The sequence below is a fragment of the Rhineura floridana genome, chromosome 8, assembly GCF_030035675.1.
Source record: "Rhineura floridana isolate rRhiFlo1 chromosome 8, rRhiFlo1.hap2, whole genome shotgun sequence".
Taxonomy (NCBI): Eukaryota; Metazoa; Chordata; class Lepidosauria; order Squamata; family Rhineuridae; genus Rhineura; species Rhineura floridana.
In genome coordinates, this window is record NC_084487.1 from 87834886 (window position 1) to 87857485 (window position 22600).

A 22600-nucleotide genomic window follows, 5' to 3' on the forward strand; every position below is an offset into this window, starting at 1 on the left:
AAATGTGAGATGTTGCAGTGTTTTTCTTTGTGAATCACATTCTCCTCATGTCACATGGCAGTTTGTTTTTACATTCTCCCCATGTTTAAATATGTGCCTTGCCATATGGCAAAGTGTGGAGGCCTGCTGTCACTTAGAAAAAAAAGATGAAAAATCCTGTGCATGTACCAGGCACACTTATTCAAAAAATGACCAATACTGTATCTGTACCTCACTTGCAAAATTAACTGTGAAACGGTGGAGTGTGTCTTTTTAAAATTAAAAAGTATCCAGTTATCCAGATAAACAATTTTGTAAAGTTTATAGTAATTACATAGCATTTTCATTCTGTGTACAGTGAGAGGGCTGAGCCCAAATGGCATGATCTTTGATACAACAGTCATACGGGGCTCTAGTGTACAAAGAATCCTAATGGAAAGTTATAGATAGGTTTACATAGATGAGTAACTTCACAGGCTGAGGCTCTTATGTTGTCATGGTGCAGCTAACAGGGTGAATGAACTGCTTCATGCTTCATCAACAATTAAGTTAATTAGCTCATTTGAAATTGTGCTACTTTGTTGCCAGGATGTTGGTAGAAACATCAGAAAGGCCTGTTTACAAATGGTCTACAACCGAAGTGTATAGAAATATCCGCTTCACAACAAGGCACAGATGCACTGTGTCATAATGGCTTTATAAGAGAACTGTAATTTTATATATATATTAGAGTAGATTATATTTGCCTACCTTTTTCATTTTACTTTTGTGTAGCTTGTAAGTGTACTTTAAAGAGTTATTTTAGAGATTTTTGCCAGGTTTTAGAAGAATACACTTGATCTATACTATTTCTGTTTGTAGATTAAAGAGGTTACTGTTTGCACGAGGGATTTATGTAAGCTGCTGGAAATCATTCCATGTGAAAATAACCTACATAGTGCATATATTGTTCTAAGCATAATTGATGCGAAGAGTTTTAGCCAACTTAGCTCAAGCCTTTTCCTCTCCAAGCAAAACTAATTTTTATAAATACTTCCATCCTTCCAGGGTCTGGTGATGTTAATGTTTCTCTCACTGCTTTCACAGTTATTTGTAGGTCTCTGGTTTTATAATCCGCTGTCACTAGAAATGGTTTGATTAACAGTAATGTAGTTCTGTGTTTACCATTGTTCCCATTCGGCTAAACTGTGTGACCCATTAAAGAGAGCATTCTAAATGTTCTTGTGTCAAGCTCAAAAGTTGTGCTTGACTTCCCAATTTCTGTCCTCTTACCTAAGCCTGCCAAATGTGTAGCCCTTTTCCATGTGCACCCTTCCATGCCAGGGGCTTGATGACCCCACTATACCTAGTAGTAGCCTTGGGCTGCAAAGTCAAGGTGGTTACTCAGCACCTGGTGAAGTGTATACAGCCCAGACTTTGAGATGAGATTTGAGAACATTGTTGTATGTATCCATTAGACATAAATACAAAGTCAAAGAATGTAAACATCAGTTGCTTTCAATTTGAGACAATAATATGTGTTGCGATCGTCTTAAAGTCTGAATCACCTTGCATTTAGCCCCTTAGTATCCTTCTGTGCTCACACTGCAAAGCTCAGTTTTAATTAAAAACCTTTTATTTCAACTCAACTTCCACTTTTAGACCCAAAGAATGACTATTTTTCCCCAATCCATTAACTTTATAGGGGACAACAGGTCTAATGGCGGTAGTTTTCAAGGCCTTGCTCTTAGTCTAATCTGCGTAAGAATGCTGTGGGTTCTGGCTTGGAACAGTGTGGTACTTCTTAATAGAGCTAATGCAAGTATACTGTACTGAAATAAAATATTCATGAGGAATAATACCCAAATCTAGTTGTGTCTATTTCTGCGGTATTCTTCTGACAAATTTGAAGAGGTCTGATACATAAGGTGAACTCTAACTTGTGTTCAGAAACCAGTTTTAAGTAGATGTCTTCATGCTTAGTTTTTACAGTAACAATGATCATAAAAAAGCTGTGCTGAGGCATTTGAGAAGGAGGATTAAGATAAAAAACACAGTGGCTTTGCTTCATTTTTTCAATGATAGAAAGGATTTGGAGTGGAGTGAAGTATAATTTATAGAATACAACATATATCCATGAAAGGTTTTTATACCTTCATTTTTGTTCCTCCAGTCGTCAGAAATTTTGATGGTAAATATACATTATACTTCTCTGCATTGAGATGTTTAGAATTTTCAAAATTCCACCCTGCCTAAAATTAATTGATTAATGAGATTAATAATGCTTGCCTATTATTTTCAAACATGCACAGTAGCTTTCCATATAATGTCTTATCAGACAGACACACTGACAAATAGTTTTATATACCTTTGATAGCCTGAAGTCTGAGATGCCCAGCCGTAAGAAATTGTTGGGTGATTTTCAACCTTGATAAACTAGTGCAAGATTACAGTTACTCATGTGCACGTGATCCACTCAGCAAAAGCAATTTTGTAAAATTAATTCTTTCTGGCAGAGAAAAACATCAAAATTTTAAGTCAGGTCAAAAAATGTTATTGCACAACTGCAAAGAGAACATTTATTGAGCAGAATACCAAGCAATGAAGCAAAGTGATTAAAAGACTGCCAAAAATGTTTAAGAATTTGCTTGGAATTTTACTATAAAACAGGTGTTGACAGAAGCTAACCATTTTGCCGGTCGCCAAGGAAGGAGCCCTGAAGATCACTAAAAGCATTTAATAGTAGTTCTTCATTACTGTCTTATAAATGTCAGAGCATAATAACATATGACAAAACTTTGGTGTATTTTGTCTGCAAAACTAATTATCATTCCATTGGTCCTAAGTCAGTTTCAGTGTAGATGGATTTGACTTTTAGAGCTTTAAATCAAAAGGTTTACACTATAGCATTCCAGCCAGCAGACAAGCATATTTTAACCTGCATGCAGCAGACGCCAGCAAAACAAAACATGATCTACAGTACAAAGACAGGCAATGTTTTCCTCTATAGAGACAGAATTGTTAGTGTTGAGGAAAGCGGGGGGGGGGATAATGCTATAGAAGAAGATAGGGCAGTTTACCAACAGAACCTTCAAAGGAGGCAACTAAATGCAACAGAAAGAGTAATACAAATTAAGTAGCTTTCAAACTTCATATGAGTATTTAATACAGAACGAGAGAGTTTGAAAGATACTGTTGTTATGCTCTTAGTCACATATTGTGTAGATTTTCTTTGGCTTTGACTAAGCAGCTTGGTTCCAAAATTATGACCTCAAGAAGGCATTATTTGAACTTGTCAGAATGTTGTTTCTTTGTGTGACAGTGCCATCATCCCTCAAAACTAAGACATCTGACACAATCAGCTAAACTAATAGTGACATACATTGAATAGTGACATACATACAAATACATTTTGTGTTTAAACTCCTGTCAGAGTTTAAACATTAAAGCCTGATGCAAAATAAATCATACACTACTGATGTACAGTATAAGTGAAACACATTGCTAAAACAGTCTCCAACACTTCAGAGTTGAAAGCGGGGGGGCCTTTTTCTCTTTAGCAATGTGATAATCTGCAATGAATTTGAGATGCTAGTGTAAACATTGTTTAATAATTTGTAATATTGCAAGGTAAGCTTGTGCATACCATTCTAGTCCCTAAAACCTGTAGAACCAAAAAAAAAAAACTATTAGAGAAATTGGAGAAGGCCATTCTTATACTTTTTGTTTTTGGTGTGTGTTTTGGTTTGGTCAGGCTCGATCAAAAAATGTTTTCCTAATTGTTTCCTTAGAAATATGACTGGTATTTATATTTTTCCATGTGCAAGTCTGGCAGCTTACACACAGATTCATGCAGTTTTCAAAGAACATCAGTCGACCACATCATTTATTCCATTTTGAAAACAAAAATCAATATACCTATAAAGTGACCCATAAATTAGAACTGGCTCACACAATGTTTGTTCAGTGCTGCCTTTCTGAAGGCACCCTTTGCATTTTTTCTTCACCTCTCTGTTTGAACTGCAGTCACAGTAAGAGGCTCATTAGGGGACATTAGGGACTGGAGCTCACCAGAATTCCAGCGCTTGCTTTGCTCTTATTAATGCATAGTAGAGTAGAATGCATTTAAATATTTCATAGGCATTCAGTAATTTGTGTGTAATCGCCTTGTTAGCAGACCAGTAGAAGTAGAACAGGTCTGTGAAATGGTGTTGGTGATTGCATGGGTAATTTACAGACCTTTGCCATCAGAAAGAGCATTATTGGGGGCTAGAATGAAGCTGTGAAAAAGAACCAGCAATAAGTCAGAGGGGAAAAAAACTTAATAAAGGTTTTGTAACAAGCATCTTCAGGGATAACAACCCACTTGGTTCTTTTTGAAGCAGCTATAATTTATGACATATGCAATATATCAAATGCATAAGATAGTATTATGGAGCATTCATATGAAAAGGGTATTTGCAACATTAGTTCCAACTTCCTGCAAGGGACATGATTAAATGATTAATGAAATGTCCCTTTGCATATGCATTTTGAAACAGCAATTAGGCACTGACTGAGAAACTCCACCAATCTTCTCATTTTTCAGTATTATCTCATTCTTGATTTATATATCATAGGGAATTTTTGAACAGCAATATGTACCTGAGATGGTTGTAAAAAGCATGAAAGAGAATAATTTGAGTGCAAAATAGTAATAAATACATGAATTCATAATTTAATGTTAATTTCTAGCCTATTTATTTAGTCCTCTTGCATTGTATTTATATCTGGCACTATTTCTGTACTTTGATTGGCATAATTAAGACGAGAAAATGAATAGGCCCCATTATTTTACATATCACTGGTAAACAATAGCAAGGAAAGGAGAAGGGAGATGTGGCAGAGGTATGTATGTGTTTTTCAAGTTCTCAGTAATCCACTGGAGGCTGTTCTATAAATGATCATTGAAGGGCTGCAAGCTAGCCTATAATTACAGGAAAGAAAGTGGCAGCTCTGGCATTTCATAACTATGTGTCCTCAAAGTGCTTTGTGAGTTTGTCACCAATGATAATTTAGATAGAAGCTCATTACTGAACATCACAACACTTTAAAAACCTTTCGCCTTCATACAGGAGAATAAAGGACTATTTTAATGGCAAGGTTCTTTTGTGTTCCACTGAAAAATTCAATCAAGACAAAACCTCATTGACTATTATTGTAGTCTACAGTCGCTAGCCTAATAAAAGCAGCACAGATAAATTGAATAGGTCTTTAAGACTTGAGCACATAAATGCAAACATTTTGCAGGTTTTTAGTTCTTTAAATATACAAAGATGAATTAGAGCTAAAATCTAAACACATTTGTGCCCCTATCCAACTAGAACACAATATACACAGATGTAGGCTTCTATATGTGAGCACAGCTGGATGGGAAACCACACTTTCCATCTCTAATCCACAAGCTGGGGCTCTGCATAAGTAACCCTTATTTGAAACCCAAATCCCGGTGGTTTCAGAGGGCAGGATGATGGGGTTGGATTCATTCCCCCTTCCCCTATGCTTTGTATACAGAAGGTCCCAGATTCATCCCTTGGCATCTCCAGGTAGGGCTGGGAAAGCCCACCTACCTGAAAACCTGGAGACCTACTGCTGGGTAGACAATCCTTCCGTTTTGTCACCCCTTCAGTACTAAATAGCTATTTGGTTGTGTGCACGCATCGTCGGATTGGCGCGTTTGGATTTGGTTTTCCAATTGTGTTCAAAGTAAAAAATAAATGTATTGTGCTATTTCTAGCTGTAGATAATTGTAGAAGAATAACCACGTGGGAGAATCTCGCTGCATAGTGGGACAGGGGGGATCTGTTGGTTTATTTCTTTATTCTCAATGGCAACTGCTTCCCGTGGTTCCCCACAATGCTACAGGGCAGTGAATATGTTTAGAGCAAATTGCAGACATCTTCTGGACTGCTCAGTTTCACTCCAAAGGGATACTAAGGAAGAAAGGGGGAAAGATTCTTGAATGGTGGGGTATTTCTGAGAGGGAGAGGTAGCATACTGCTCTTTTTTCTTTTTAAAGGACTACCTCTGTGAATATGTGGATAAAGACTCATCCTTTCATGTACGTAAATCAAAGGTAAAAAAAACACCCTCGCTAAAACCAGACATGGGAGGGGAGAGTGTATTCTTCAAAATGGGGCACTATCCAATAGGAGTCCATGAAAAGTGTGTCTACATTTCCTCACATCTGTTGTAGAAGAGCTCGTTGATTTGCTGGCTACTAATTTTAGCTTTTCCAAATCTCTGCTTGAAGTGCTATGGAAACTTGAAGAAACAGTTTGACCAGTGACCTTGCAGGACAGAAAGCTCAAGCATATGTTCCACAGGCAATGCCAGTTGCACAGTATTCCTCCTACATCCCACTTGTAGGGTTGAACACCACTGCTAAATACTCTGAAAATCCATCCCCATTTCCAAGATGGACTTGTCAAATGCAGCACTGCCATTTTCTAGTTGAAAAAGTTTCATTTTGAGCAGATCTTGATGCTGTGTTTTCTGGAATAAGCAAAGAAGGTATTACTCTCTGGCTGCTTTCAAACACAGCAACAGTTCAGTGTTCTTTCTCATTACTGAATAGAATGTTATGTTCTGAAAGAATTTACCTTCTACCTGATTATGTGAATCAACTAATAAGTGTATTGACTGAAGGACCAGAGCTATCAGACACACAGAAAGTCACTGAAAATTAAAGTGACTCTGCATTTGAAAAGTGCATTAACAGAAATTTGCTAAATTGCAATTAGCCAAAAAGCCAAAAAGTAATGTATCTACTTTTAATTGACACTTAAGTTAAACTTAGTGGAATGAACATGACTGTGAAACATTTTTCAGATTTAACTGTGTTGCCAAGGGGGGAAGATCTCTCTCACAAACAACAGCCATTACCTTGCCTGAAGATTTAGACATGGACACACATTTTTCAATTCCTGTGCACAATGGACGATATCCAACAAAGTAGTTCCATTAGCGCAAGGACTTCCCCTCCCTTTCTTCTCCCTGTGCTCTCTCCAGATATTGTTGGGGGAACCAACAGAACAGATTTAGGGTGTCTCATGGGAAGAGGAGAGGAGAAGGAAGTCTATGAGCTAACAAAATTATTTTGTTGGATACCTCTCAGTATCTCAACTCTGCACATAGCTGTTATGTTTGTACACAGCCTTAGCTTGTGGATTCCAGTGTATCCTCCTCTCAACTAATCTGTGTCCTTTGCTCATACAAATATCAGTTTTCAGGATTGAAGACCCACATGTGTGAGTTTTTGCAAGTATCCCATGCTACATATATATCTACATAAAACAGTTAACTGTATATTTGAATATTTTCAAAAGAAGATACTTTGGATACAACAGGATGATGAAATGGTCTTTTGTAATTACATATAGACCCCTTAAATACTACCCGTAGCTGAGGTGCATTAGAACTAGAGCTGCTTGAAGAATTTGATTTCTGTGGATTTCAGTGTGACCAGACCTCATCCACATCTGGATTAATGTGTGGATTGGTCCATTATTATCCTTTGAATTTTGCACTTCTCTGAATTTTTCAAGAGTTCTCAGCTCAAAATGTGCACCAAAATGCATTAAAGTGTGTATTTTAGGATAAAATATATTTAGAAATGCATACATTGAGGTACAATACATATTTAAATATGTATTTATATAATTTAAATACAAATATTCATGTTGATGTTAAAATGCAGCTTAAGGCAGAAACAGAACATAAAAGACTTATGAACACACGTGAAACTGACATTGTCTGAAAGTAGATTGACTCATCTATCCCTAGTTAGTAGCAGGTGATAACTATTATAGCATGGAGTTAAGTACCATCTTTAATATAGATATACACTGCACAGTTTCAACTTTTTTCTTCATCAAATGACGTATCAGTTTTTTTTAATTATTTATACTGATTTTAAGCATGACAAAAGTTAGTTTAAAGCTATAAACATTTGTAACAAAATCCCTATAAAAAGGATTTATGTTAAACTTTGGTTACTTGCATGAGAAGTAACTCTAGTATGTGATCCTCTCTATTAAAATATGTTTAGGTGATGGTGGTGGTGATTAGTGCTCATTAAAGTGAGGCTCAGAATAGTAGTGCCTGGAATTGAACTTAGTTCAAGCAGGTTCTGTTTCAATTCCCCCACGGACCACTGCCAAGGTACCTCTGCTCTGACCTCTAGCATTTTGCTATTTTAGTCCTGTGATTCTTCTGAGCAGACACTGACAAGAGTACTAAGTTACACAGGGGTTAATTGAAATGGCTAGGTGCCCACTGGAATCTTAAAGTAAATCTGTTCCAACTTCCAACAAAGCAAGTTCCTTTTAGTTTCCTGTCAATATAGATACTCTCAGCTAAAGTGTAGCAGCATGTTAACTCTCCATTTCCTCCTTCTGTCAACTAATATTATATGTTCTGTACCCTCCCTTAACAATGTTATTAATATCATTAAAATGTGAATATTCTAACAGTGGATATTTCTACAAATATATTTTAGTTTATACAGATACTTATTTATCCATCTCTAAAAAGAGGGGACAGGAACCAGCCCACTTTGAAAACACCTAAACATCTTTTCTCTAATCTTACGTGTGAGGAAGCTGGCTCTTATTGTTTCACTGTTGAGCAAAAGTTACTCACCGCATTCTCGGAGGCACTCTTTCATTTGCGACTTCTTATTCTAAGTGTTACATTTGACATTCCCAAACAGATTCTGGAGGATGGTTCAAATCACGCCATGTGTTTATCAGATGTACATCTTTTATTTATAGCAACATTTTGCAAGTTAATAACTTACTAAGATAATAAAAACCTTTATTTTTCAAATAGTTCTTCATTCTCCTATCAACATTCTCTCTCAGTTGGGAAAATATCTAGCAAGACTCTTGAGGGTTTTCAGTCACACTGATATGTAGCAAAATAACATATTTTAGATGAATAAGGCTTGGATTCACTGTTAGCAATTCCTGCTTGCTTCCGAATAGACCCATTACATTTGTGGCTGTGTTTCAGAATGTGTCTTGTAGATAATGTTGAGTTACAGTGTAGCTAGCTATGTGGATAACTGACCTCATGACAAGAAACAACCCCCAAAATGCATGAACTTCAGAAAATTACCTCAATTTCCCAATCAGTCACAGAAAAGAATGTACTTGCAAACCTAGGGTGAAAGCCAACTAAGTTATACTCAGAGCAGACCCATTGAAATCAATGGATTTAAGTTACTTACATGCATTGATTTCAGTGGGTCTACCCTGAGTATGACTAACACTGGATATCACCCATGAAGTTTTACAAGCATCTCCGAAATGATGCTTGGGAGGATATTGAGGATGTTGTTGGCTCTGGCTTCACTTCCCCTAGCTGCAGAACCACCACAGATGACATACAAGCTATGCTGTGCATGGACTGAGCATCCCTAAGCATGGACATATGGGCCTGTGTCCCAAATTTATTTGTGAGCTGTTGCATGTCCATCTCACCTAGTGGCCTGTTGGGACAGGTAATATCTTGGCTCTTTCTTGGAATTCCTCCTGTTCCCCCACTGACTTCCTATTGGTGGCACGTACCCTATAATGCATTTGGTCCCTTATAACTACCAAACTAATACTCAGACCACTTATCCTCCTCAGCCTTTATGCTAGGCACCTGTTTTCCTGTGTCTGAAACACCCCTTGGTAAACATATGGAGTCAGTTACATACGGGTAGCCTTCACATGTCCTCCCTTGCCACTGTTGTGCATGTATTCAGATGAGACTGATGCCTTCCTCTTGAACCGCAGTTGATCCTTCCCAAATTCCATTGGTGTGTTGCTTTATAGGAGCCTGAAGGTGATCTTCCTTAAGAGCCAGTCCACCTTCAGGACTTTTTGACCCCATTAGTCTTACCCCTTCCAGTCTTGTCATGCAGACACACACAAATAATTTAGGGATGGATTGTTTAAAAGTGAGCTCAAAGATTATATGTCTTTAAAAAGCAGCAGAACTGATTTGGGGATTATTGCAGATATATGAGGCAAAACTTGACTTCCATTATAAATCCAAAATGTATTATTTAGATAGATTATTAATATTACATTTTTATTCTGCCTCTCTCCTGAGGAACTCAAAGCAGAGTACAACACACTCGCACGGTTTACCATCACCACTCTTGTGAATTAGGTTAGGCTGAGAACCAGCAAGTTGTCCAGGTTTTCCCAGGGAGCTTCATGGTTCAGTGGGAATTTGAACCCAGGTCTCCCCTTTCCAAATCTAGTACAGTATCCACTACCAACTACACTAATTGGCTGTCAATCAACATATTAAATAGATGACACTGGCCAATGTAAAAAGGAGGATATTTTAGCTTATAATACTGCTCAGTTTTCTCTGGAGACCCCTGCAAGCCAAGCTATAAGTAGATCAGTGTGGTTGTATTAAGGGGTTTGTGGGCACTTGCTTGTGGGAGAGAGGCTACTGTAAAATCTGAAACATGTACTGGAATCTGTTTTCTTTGCATTACATTGCATGTCAACATCTAGTTTTGCTTTAATACTGTAGGTCTCCTATGACCGTCCTAAGCTCTTTTGCTACTTGCTTTTCCCTGATTTGCTGCCGTCCTGCAGTGGGGTCACCTTGTGCGATGAGGTTCCAGGAGTCTCTTCGCAAGTAGTGTAGTGGCAAATTCAGAAGTGCTGGGTCCCTTCATGTTAATCACAGCCATGCCCCCTCCTCCCTTTTTTTTCTGGGAGGTTGAGAATGAGATCCTTGTTAATGCCTGGGAACCAATAAGCATGAAAGAGGAGAGTGTTAGCACTGAGAAGAGTCTTCTCAGTGGCTGACTCACCACCTTTCACTCTAATTGGCTCCAATCAGGAAAGGACAAGTATGTTAGAAGACTCTTCTCAGTGGTTAATACACACCTCATTCATGCTGATTGGCTTGTAGTATGCTAGAGACATAGGGACTCTGCTGAAACCCTGCTCCCAAAAAAGTAAAGGGTCTAAGACCCTCTGAGACCCCACACGACTACGCCCCTGCTCTTTGCTATTGCAAAGCTTCTAGGAAAGGCAAGGTTTACCTGGCTTTAAAAGGAGTCTCTGACCATGGGACCTGGCTCGTTTTGTCCACGGCTTCTCTTGGGGTTTAGATCTGTTGCTGGAAGCTGTGTTGGTCACAGGTTGATGGGTCAGAGAAGGAATTTTGCTCACATCTGATTGGCTCATAGTGTGAGTTTTTCACATTTCCCTCAGGCAAGAGCATGTTTGCATTGTTAGGCATTTGTTTTCTGATTTTTGTCACAACCTAGGTGAGCTAAGGCATTGGGCAGGATTGTTCATATAATGAGAAACCCCTTATGAGATCTTGGGCATTGGGTGGGCTCTCTGATACCTGATCCTTGCCCTATGCATTGCCACCCCACATACTTGAATCCAGTAAAGTTGTGGCCTGTTTTTTTATCCACACCCATTTTGAGTTGTCATTTGTTCTGCTCCGGGGGGGGGGGAGGCACTTCGCTCATGATGCACAAGTTAATATTGCCATTTAAATACTGAATGCAGTTGTAGTGTAGCTAACTGAAATTTCTTGTCAGTACCTACTTATAACTCCCAACATATATCACACATACATCAGTATTCACAATATCACATAGTAGGGCAATAGTGTCTCATCTATATATGTGTTTCTGTCTATGTTTCAGTCATTTTAACTTAAAAACTAATGCCCATATTTATTAGATTCAAAATTACCCTGTCATATTTATTTAGAAATCTGTGAACAATTTAGATTTGTATCACATTAACCCTCCAACTGCTAAGATCTTAATTGCAATAATAAATCATAGGCATAGTTTAAAAATATCTGTAAAGTGCAGACCAGATTTCTGTGATGTGTCACACAGCAAATTAATACATCAATTAACTTTCTATCTGTTTACTGTAATTTCAAGATCAGTCATTAGGCCATGATTAACAAAAAAAATTAAACAGTTTTGCACAGCTGGTTGTTCTTGAAGTATTACACCTGCTTCTAGAAGGAAATTATGGTTTTATCTGAAAGCTCGAGAAAGCAAGTAAACATATTTTTCAAGCTTAAATCATATGTTTTCATTTGAAGACAAGGCCATTTGTGATTCTTTAAAAATTAAGAGTCTGTTCAAATCAACTTTCCAGGGAGAAATCTCACCCTGGCAAGTCTTGGTCTCTCACGCCTGCCCAGGAATGGATCATGAGATCAGGGAGATCCCACATTCAGATGAACACAATATAGCACAATTGATTTGTCACTTTAGGAAGCTGGTTTATATTGAGTCAGTCCAATGTCCATCTACCTCAGTATTGTCTATGCTAGAGGTTCTCAAACATCCAAGGCCCATTTGGGGTGACTGAAAATTACTGAGGTCCACCAGTCACAAAATGGTGATGCAGGCACAGAGCCAGTCACATGATGTTGGCAGATGGAGGTCAGAGTTTAGCATAATCAGCTGGCATCATTACTACATCATTTTCTTCTGATATCTATATTTGGAAATTGCCAAACTCTTTGCCACAGTGTTTTCCTCGTGGCAAGGTGTTCCATAGCTCAGCTTTCTTCAAGTTACATACAAATATTTCTTCTGTAAATGTTGTGACTCAGCCTCTGCATTTTAAGTAGAATTTGCTGTTCCAGAGACTAACTACAGAAGTAATTTCTTCTTCCATTCTCCTTTCACACTCAACTTGAACCTTATCCTCCCCAACCACCAAACAACTGCCAATTTTTCAAAATCTCTCCTCTCTGGTCCTTTTACATTCACTTCTTCCTATAACAATTTTTCCTCTCTTAGCCCCTTCCTTTTTGTTCCCAGATTTATTAATAATAATGCATATTTTTTTTTTTATCTCTCTAATTTCCTTCAATGTCTCCTCTGGCTCTTTCCCCTCAATATTTGGAGGGGCAGTGTCGCTCAGCTGGCTTCCCAACACTGAGCATTGCTGCTGGCTACTGAGTGGTGAGGGGCGAGGTGGAAGGGAGATTGGTACAGACATGGTGGCAGAGTGAATCTGTCGCCACCACACCAAGCTCCACACCATCTCACCCTCACCATCTTGGCAACCAATGCAACGTCTGACATTGGAATGTCAGGTGAGCAGCGTCACACCAACCACTAATGTGCTCAAGATTCCTATTAGGTTAAGATTTCTCCCTAGAAAGTAAAATATAAATCATTAAATATACTGCTGTGTAATATTCGATCTCTTCCTTAATTTCAGATCCATTCAAATCAATATCCATTGCCCCATCACATTTGCGTGTATTCTTTCTCTTTCCCTCCCTTTCTCTCTTTCTATAAAGCAACTCAAGAAAATAAGCCTTTGCTTTGCGCTGTTTATTTAAATAGGCATTTTTGCCAAATTTAGAAACATTAAGGCAGCAATGGGGAACCTGCAGCCCTCCAGATTTTGTTGGACTCCAATTCCCATCAGCTCTAGCCAGCCAATGGTCGGGGACAATAGAAATTGTAGTCCAACAACACCTAGAGTGCCTCAAGTTCTCAATCCCCTCTATGATGAAGAGTGGAGATTGTCACTGACATTACCCAATCATTTAGCAGATGCACAACTGCGCTTCATAATGGTGGAAGTGGAGTGAGGGGCAACTGCACTCATGATTTCTGCCTGAAGATAATGTGAGAGAGACAAGTTCATATAGGGACTGTGGTTAAATAATCATGTAGAATCTTATTTAGGCACATTGTCACCCTACAGTTCTCACAAATGAGACATGAGAGGAATGATATGGTATGTGAAAGAAATATGAGTTCTTTCTTGACACCTGTGCATTTTCACATACCTCCCATTTGTGTCTCCTAGTCCAGTGAAGATAAAGGATGTCCATTTGCCTGTTCCAAACTGGGGAACTTTCTACACAGCCATTAGGGACACTTCTTCACAACTAGAAATTCCATTACATCCACCCAAGGATGTGAAGGCCTGGGGGTAAAAAAAAAAACCAAAATTGGGGGGAGGATTCAGGAAAAAAATTGGGGAGTTTTTCCCTGATTTCTCCAGGCTTTCCCATCTCATCCTCCAGCGGTATTCTGTGGCTGTTTGGTAGAAGGAAAGGCTTCTGCCACTCCTTGTTACCACTGTGGTTTTTGGCCATTGGACTCAATAGCAGCCCTGTTGTGACTGTTGCTTCTCAGGTTTATTTGTTTGAATTGGCCTTCCTATGACTGACTGTCCGGTAGAAAAAAAGTTCCAGTAGCTGTTAAGAATTGTGTTTGCAAAAAAAAAAAAAAAGTGGGATTCAGAAGGTTACCAACATCCACCTAATGTGTTTTTTATTATGTCCTCTTTTGCCAGGCACCTTAATAATGAACATGCATTGGATGACAGAAGCACTGCTCAATGCCGGGTGCAAATGCAGGTGGTTCAGCAATTAGAAATACAGGTTTGGGAAAATATTCATCTTTCAGATATGTTTAACTTGCTTGAGGAAATGTTCTGCTTTATTTTGTCATATCATATGCAGACTGTTAATGTTTGTGGACATGTCAAGGTGACTAAAATTTTGGTATTATGTTTTAAAATCAAGATAGTCTTCTAAATTATAAAGATATGGTTACTTCTAAGAACAACTTTCAACAGTTCACACTTATTTGTTAAACTTGTTTCTTACACTTCTTCGGAAGGGACTTTTCCTTTATGATACAGGATGAATACACCATCATGAGTTTCACACCAAGAGTACCTTGATTAAGCCAGCTTGGCCTCCATAATAACCATGGGGCTGTCCCAAGTTGTCATCAGTCCTATGTATAGAGCAGGGCATACCCTTGATTTGGTGTTTAGCTCATGGTGTGAGGGGTAGTGGTCTGGATATATGGAGGGTGTTGAATTAACCTCTTGTCATGATCAAACCGTTATCTGGTGAAGTTTAGTCTTAGAACACTAGTCCCCTCTCCCTGCAGAGATGGGGATCCCATTAGGATGGTGTGTCCCCAGAGACTTATGGAATACAAGGGATTCCTGAATGATCTGGGAGATTTTTCAGTAGCCACAGCCAGTGATCCTGTTGATACTTTAGTCTCACTATGGAATGACGAAAAGCCTCAGACTGTTGACACGATTGCTCTTCAGCACCCTCTTCACAGTGTGAATTCTCTGTTGAAACATCTTACCCGATCTTGCAGGATCATTTTCAGTTAATAAGGCCTGAGGACATAGACAAGGTGCTTGCAGCAATCTGGCCCACAGCACACTTTATCAACCTTTGCCCATCATGGCTAGCCAAGGAGAGGGTTTGATTGGCTGCGTCCAAGGTGTAGTTAATGTGCATTTACATGAAGGAGGTGGTAGTGTGGCCACTCTTAAAAAAAACCTTCTGTGGATTCTGATGTACTTAACATCTACTGCCTGGTCACAAATAGCTCCTTTGTTCAAGATGTTCAAGACAGTAGTGGCAGTTCAGCTGCAGTCACCCTTGAAAGAAACTGATTACCTTGGCCCTTTTCAGTCCCTGGAACCCCACAGTGGAGTCTGCACAGGGCTGAACAGCATCCCCTGAGCACTGCCTTCTGGAGACAACCATCCAGATAAGGAGCATAACCACTGCAAAACAGTGCCTCCTGCTCCCAAGTTGGACAGCCTCCCCAGAAGAATACCATGGTTGATGGTATCAAAAGCCACCAAGAGGTCAAGAAGAATCAACAGGGACACACTCCCCAATCTCTCTCTCAGCATAGGTCATCAGTGATGAAACTGTTGAGTGGGGTCATCCAGAGTTTTAGAATGCATTGCCATCAATATGCTGATGACACACAACTGAACAGTAGACCAGTTAATACCTTAAATTTAGGAATAATTTTATTGACATTGGGTTGCCTAATGTTCAAGACAGAAAACTTCTTCTATCTCCTGCCTTGTTTTTAATTAAAGATGGTCTGGCAAAATTGTGTTTAATATTTTTCATCTCTGTAGTATAGACCAACTAAATAGTGGCACATGTAACTGTAATCTGTCTAGTGTACATTCTCCTCCTCAATTTGCCCCAATATAACTTCTGAGGTCCACCAAGGTGTCCTGTTAATGATACCATCTATATGATACACCAGTGACTCTCTACTAACAGACTCACTAAAATCTAAACTGGAAGCATTATAATGCCTGCCAGTGTAGACTCACTTCTGGGACTCAGAATTAAGTTCACAAACAATGGAGAAATTGAATAAATTCAATGCAATTCTATGATATTTTGCTGGCAAGGACCTTGCTTTAGTTAACCATCCCAAATTTTTTGAAGGGGTCAGCTATAACATTTGCAATTGCTACATACATTTCTATTGTGTACTATTTAGTACCTTGTACTGAGTGTAACAGAAAATGCAAGCCTAGATCTTCATGAACTTGGCTGGAAATCAAGTTTTAAAGATTAAGCTTTCAGATTTGATTCTCAGAAGCATATTAATTGTCTTTAGTGTATTCAGATTAACCTTTCTAACATACTGCTTTTAAGGTCTATCTTATTTATTCATGATACTTTTGGGGTTTCTTAAAAACTTGCATGATAATATATTTGTGTTTTAGATAATTGGATGCTCTCCGAATCTGAAACTATAAAGATTGTTCTGTTGAGTGCTGTGTGAAAAATCAATTGGGAATTGATTAAAATAAAACAAAAAGAGGGGTTGTAAATAACCTGGTATGTTTTTCTGAAGCATGTTGAAAGGTTTCTTAAGGAGCTGTTTACCATTTACAAAGGCTTTACTGTAATGGGAAAGGCGGAATGGAGTTTCTGCTTGCAGGGTGACCAATTACGAGTTCTTTTCCCCTCTTTTGTGTGACTGATAGAAAAGTAAGGTCCGTCAGTTGTAATGAGACCCAGTGCAGTATAGATGTTGGCTTAGTGGCAGAGTTCAGCATTTCACATTGCCTGGTCCCCGTCATTCTATTGAATTAGATTGATGATGGCAGATTGCAGGGGGCACTAACTGGACCTCAGTGGAAATGGATGAAGTGTGCAGACAATCCTGGCAGACACTGTGCTATGAGGACCCTTCACCCCTTCACAGTTGTTGGCACTAGTCCATTGCTAACAGTGTCCGCAGGACTTTTAAAGCAACATTATCTAATTTATTGTCCTAGTAACTTGTTACTGTTGAGGCAGTTTTGACCTCAGTTCTCTTATTGACAAAAAGATGAAGTATTATTTGTTTTCCCTGACCTTTTAAACATGAGGAAAGCTTTATGTGAGCCTCTTCCATGCCCCGGCCCCCAGAATTGCCAAAGTCACCTTTCTTTGTATATACATTTCTACTGACATAGGATTTGATATGCAGGAACCATTACCCTACAATAGTCTCCAATGATAAGATGTATCACATGAAATAAAATAGCTATATTAGTCATTTCTAAAATGCTTCTGATCTCACTCTTTCTTTAACAGCTTTCTAAAGAACGTGAACGTCTTCAGGCAATGATGACCCACTTGCACATGCGACCCTCGGAGCCCAAGCCATCTCCAAAACCTGTAAGTGCATATTGCTTTATAAACAGTAAATAGGCCCATGAATGTAACAGACTAAGAAAATGAACAATTTAGTGACAGTTGGAAAACAATGAGTGTGGTGAAAAATATGGCAATAAAATGAAGGTAAAATGCAATAGCTTGTCAAATTGTATGTTTCTTTAAAAGTAATGCTATCTTTTACAAAATCTATCCAATCTGCGCCATAGGTGACACTAAACAAAGTACACCTATAAGTGCACAAATCACTGCCTTGCGCTGCTGAAAGAGAAAGAATATCTTCTTTGAGATAGTCTTACAGATATTAAAAAGAAAGCTATTTTGAAAAACTTGAAGTTCAGTTGACTTGGTAGTAGTAAAGGGGAGAAGTTAGAGAGGTAGATCAGTGTGGATCAGTCATAAAGGTACACAAAATGTGTCTTTTTGTTATGGGTAAGACTTCCATTTAAAATATAGATTCCAAAAGGCTTTGCCTTTTTCAATGTATCAATGAAAATAGTGTTATGAGCAGTTGAAACGTTCACTTAACATTGATACTTGCAAGGCCTCAGTGTGATCTGCTCCACTTTTGACTTAATCTTGTGAGCTTTGAGTTACTGAAGCTGTGTTACTTGTCTGTGCTTTGAATAAAAGACTCTAATAGAAGGATAGATGGTAACTTTTATAAATAGCCATTTTAAACATCTGAGTATTGCAAATATGTGCTACACCATTTCTTTCATAAGAATACTTAAAAGCTTGACGGGTCCAAGTCTGCAAAACTCAGAAAATGAAAAGGTGAAAGCAACAAGATATTTTTAAAAGTACACTTGTATATCACACCCTGTTAATAATTCCATAAAAGGACAGAATAGTCTGTCTTTTGTGTTTCTAGAGCTGTGAACTTCAAAGATTTTTGTCTGAGGGTACACTTTATAACTTGATGAGTGAAAAAGGGTTGGCATTTGTTAATCCCCCACTTCAGGATTTCATTGGCTGGGAGCATTTTTTGGATATGTGAGTCATTGTTAAAATTCTTGTTTTTTATCAGATTGTATTCCACTATAAATTGCTTAGTGCCCTCTGTGCAAGCGTAGATTTTAGCATCTGACATGTACACGATTTAAATATTTCTGCTTTTTATTATTTTTGCTATTCTTAAGCATATTTCTTCTGTTCTTCAGCATCCTGGCTTGGGTCCAATGTTCCTCAATTGTGTAGAAAATGCTTTGCAGAATACATTTGCATTACCTAATTATTTTAACCACAAATGATCTGAAGTCAATCCAAATTTTGGGACTATCCTACCTTTACTGTTGTGACTGTCTCATTCCAATAAGATTATTTTTTTCATTGCTTTCTATAGTATAATGTAGATAATCACATGACAGAATAATTGTCTCATAAATCCATCAGGAATCTGCAGCTTGTTCTTTTCCAATTAATTATTCAATCAGTAAATTTTTTAAAACTCCAGCAGCATGGTTACATCTACACTAATAAAGAATTTTCAGCCTATAATCCAAAACAGAACCTGAATGAATAATGTAATTGAAGTATTACATTACATAAACCACACATGAAAGAATTGCTAATTGCGTTTGATGGTGGGCAATTAATACAGAATCTTAGATGAGCGATTTAAAATGAAACCACAGTTTAAAGTTCCCTTTGGAGCCAGATATATCTGAAGTGGTGAACTGTACTACTGGCCTCAAATTGGTTTGAAAGAAGAGTGGTCAATACAAAAAAAAAAAACCTAAAATTTATACACTGTACGAAAGAAGCTTCAAAATTGATATGATAGTAGAGATTTATGGTCTCATGTGCAGTGGCTCAGTTGAGACGGCCCACACATTTGATAAATATTAATAGCATGAATTTATTACCAAGGAGAAATGAGCTCTGTTGGTTCATCACTGCACCCTTAACAGCTATCAGTACATGAACACAAGGTGCAACCGCACTGTCTATTATATGACCCCATTTACTCTCTGAATGGTACTTCATTAAATGGTACCTTTTGGCCATGCTATGGATGGATGAAAATCAAAGTTATCAAGGCTGCGAGTCCTGAATAATGAGTTTCACCCAACCTTGAATATATTCAGATGAGCTGAGGTGGCTAAGTGCTCATCCTAGGTTTTACATGCTTTTCTTTAGTTAATAATAAATTCTATTTTATCAGCTCACGATTGCATGCCTACAAACATGTTATGCTTATTATTGCTGGCTAGCAGAATAACTTACCGTAACATTGTAAACATAGTGGTTTGCATACATACTGACCTTAGCGTTTCCAGACCTTTTGGAATCTCTGAATGTGTTTGCAACACATTCGTTCTTCCCAGGTAAATTACATTAGAACTTTAGCTATTTTTATCATAGTACACTGAGGGGTGTAGAGATGACTGAGGTACGTATCTAAAGAGAATGTATTTCTGAAATGAATAGAATATCTCACAGGGTGAGAGTTGGTAATAAATGAGGTGAAATATACTACTGGCATGTTGGTTCAAAGTTTCATATAACAGCACAACTTAAGACAGATACATAGTGCGTCAACTTTCATGCTTCTAGGAACTAAAAGATAGTTCTATACCTTGTGGGCAAGCTTAAGCACTCACAAATGTACTGAATGCAGCATTTAGCAACATTATCTTGCTTTCCCCCCAATATGTACTTAACAAAGAATAACAGTTTGTGGCTTACTGGGAACAGAGGCACTTGGGGATGCCTTCAGGGTGCCAGTCCTTATTATTAGACAGCTAATGTGCTTCTTCTGGCTGCTGCCCAAGAAAGAAGAACAATTAGTTGGCATATGTTAATTTTTGTTTCCCTAACAAATCTCTCTACTGACTAAATGTGTAAAACAAATCCACAAAGAAAGATCAATCAGTGCTCTACGCCATTAAAAAGAGTTTTATCTTAAGAAGTGTATTTGGGATTTGAAAAGACAGGTGTTATTAAATTATGAACAAAAGCCAAATTGTTTAGTCACTCTAGGCACAGCCCACCAGTCCTCTTGCACAGCCCATTCATTTCAATGGAACTTGAAGCTCAGAAGAACTTCCCTGTGGATTGTGCCCTCTGTATTTTACAGAGAAGAACTAACATGTGCCATCTTGTTCAGCTCTACACACTGCAGAACGCTGTGAAAATGACTATAGATTATCTCTGATGAGTATCAACTAAGTCTAAGACAGCAATCATTTTGGGTGTTGCTGCCCTGAGTATCAATTTTGCTAATTGGATGCTATTTATGACAAAAGATGTATAGTAAATATGACAGTGTTAATATGCATTTTTGATAATGAGAAGCGGGGCCTTTCTTGCTGAGGGGGGTAACGAAGGGCACACTGTTAAACAGCTTGCATACATTCTCACCTTCTCTCCCCCCCCCCGACACCCTCTTTCCAGGGTACATCAGCCATAAGTGACACTGTAATCATAAATTGAAAATGATACTTCCAGAGGAATTGGCAAACTTGACATTTCATTATATTTGTTAACACATGCCACAAATGATTGTTAGCGAAGAAATTCCATTTCCTTCTCTCCATCTCCAATCAGATTTAATTTGAAAATTTTCAGCCTCCTCCGGCTAATTTGCAATTAAGACAATTTTGTTTGAATATGTAGTAATGTCATTACCATTCCACCAAATTAGTAAGGAGACTAAAGGTCAGTGTAAAATTTTCCAGCTGGCTGGAGCCTCTCAGCTGAGATTTGGGACTAGGGGAAGAAAATCCAGCAGCATCACAATAGCAACTTCTGTTAAGTCTCGTTTGTCTAAACCAAAGGCACCTATCTGTTGTCTTGCTGCAGCTTCAGCAGGAGCTTGACCTGCCCAACAACGGGGTCTGTCAGTAATAACAAGACTCTTTTGCCAGGATACATAGTTGCAGTCAAGTCTTATAGTACTAGGAGGGTAGTTCTAAGTAACATTGCTGCAGATTATTAGATAACCTCTAATAGCATCCTCTAATTAGAGTTCTTATGATACAATTTCATCCTGTAATTAGTTGAGATTGGCTGCTTCCTTTTGCAGCTTATTAGTGGCAACACAGCTGTAGAAGTGAATCCACTCTCATTTGTCAAACCTTTTAAATACTTTCCCCCCATTTTTGATTTTCTCTTTTTCTCTGCCTTCTTCCTGGGCCTCTTCAGCTAAATCTGGTGTCCAGTGTCACTATGTCAAAGAACATGTTGGAGACTTCCCCTCAGAGTTTACCTCAAACTCCCACTACACCAACAGCCCCAGTCACTCCAATTACCCAGGGACCCTCAGTAATCACCCCAGCCAGTGTACCCAATGTGGGAGCCATTCGAAGACGGCATTCTGATAAATACAACATTCCCATGTCATCAGGTAAGCTACTTTTGGTTGCCACGTGTGTTGATATTGTAGAAAATCTATCTAGAGATGAAAGAGCTATAGAGAGAGCAAGTTCCAGAATCCAAATATCCAGTCCAAAATATGAGTAGTTGTCTTTAATGATATGCAACTGTGCTTGGGATCAGAATGTCAAAGTGGTTTTCATATACTGTGCTATTTCAAAATAGAGTCTATTAGTTTGACAGTATTGCTGATAGTCTTAAATAGCTGTATCATGAAAAGACTTGGGTAGGGGGTGGGGTGCAGAAGGGCAGGTAAGACAACCCATTATGTGATAAAATAACCAGATCAACATAGGTTTAAAAAATGGCCCTATCTAATGTCTTGATGGACATTAAACAACAACTTGAGGCAGATGCTCCACATCAAGGACCAAGGTTTGTTTTCATTTACCTGTATATATTTGAGCATGATTTCTTCAACACAGACATGTCACAAATGCAAGTAAAATGTTGCTCATCAGTGACACAACCTGTCCCTATTCACACAAATAACAGTAAATGTTTTACTTTTTTTTTAAACAGAAATTGCCCCAAACTATGAATTTTATAAAAATGCAGATGTCAGACCTCCGTTTACTTATGCAACTCTCATAAGGCAGGTAAGATGAAGGAAAGTTGACATTGCCTGATTAAATTTAAAAAGTGTTAAGGCTTGGTTGAGGAGGGAGTACAAACTGGACTTGCTAGTAAACTGCTACCTTGTGTCAGCGTGCATCTTCTCTCTCATTTCAGG

The 22600-nt window shown here is 38.3% G+C and overlaps 1 protein-coding gene across 16 annotated transcripts in view; it reads left to right on the forward strand.

Annotated features, from left to right (window-relative positions):
• FOXP2 (forkhead box P2) overlaps positions 1–22600 on the forward strand; it is a 655565-nt gene that overhangs the window by 588951 nt on the left and 44014 nt on the right. For 14 of the 16 annotated variants that reach the window (XM_061640035.1, XM_061640027.1, XM_061640028.1 and 11 more), the window contains 6 exons: positions 6017–6073; positions 14325–14412; positions 17407–17490; positions 21637–21838; positions 22390–22466; position 22600. The exon at position 22600 is cut by the window's right edge and continues 101 nt beyond it. In XM_061640035.1, coding sequence (XP_061496019.1) covers positions 6017–6073; positions 14325–14412; positions 17407–17490; positions 21637–21838; positions 22390–22466; position 22600 — 509 coding nt within the window. The remainder of the gene's footprint in view (positions 1–6016; positions 6074–14324; positions 14413–17406; positions 17491–21636; positions 21839–22389; positions 22467–22599) is intronic. The other 2 variants (XM_061640037.1, XM_061640036.1) reach the window with 1 other exon arrangement.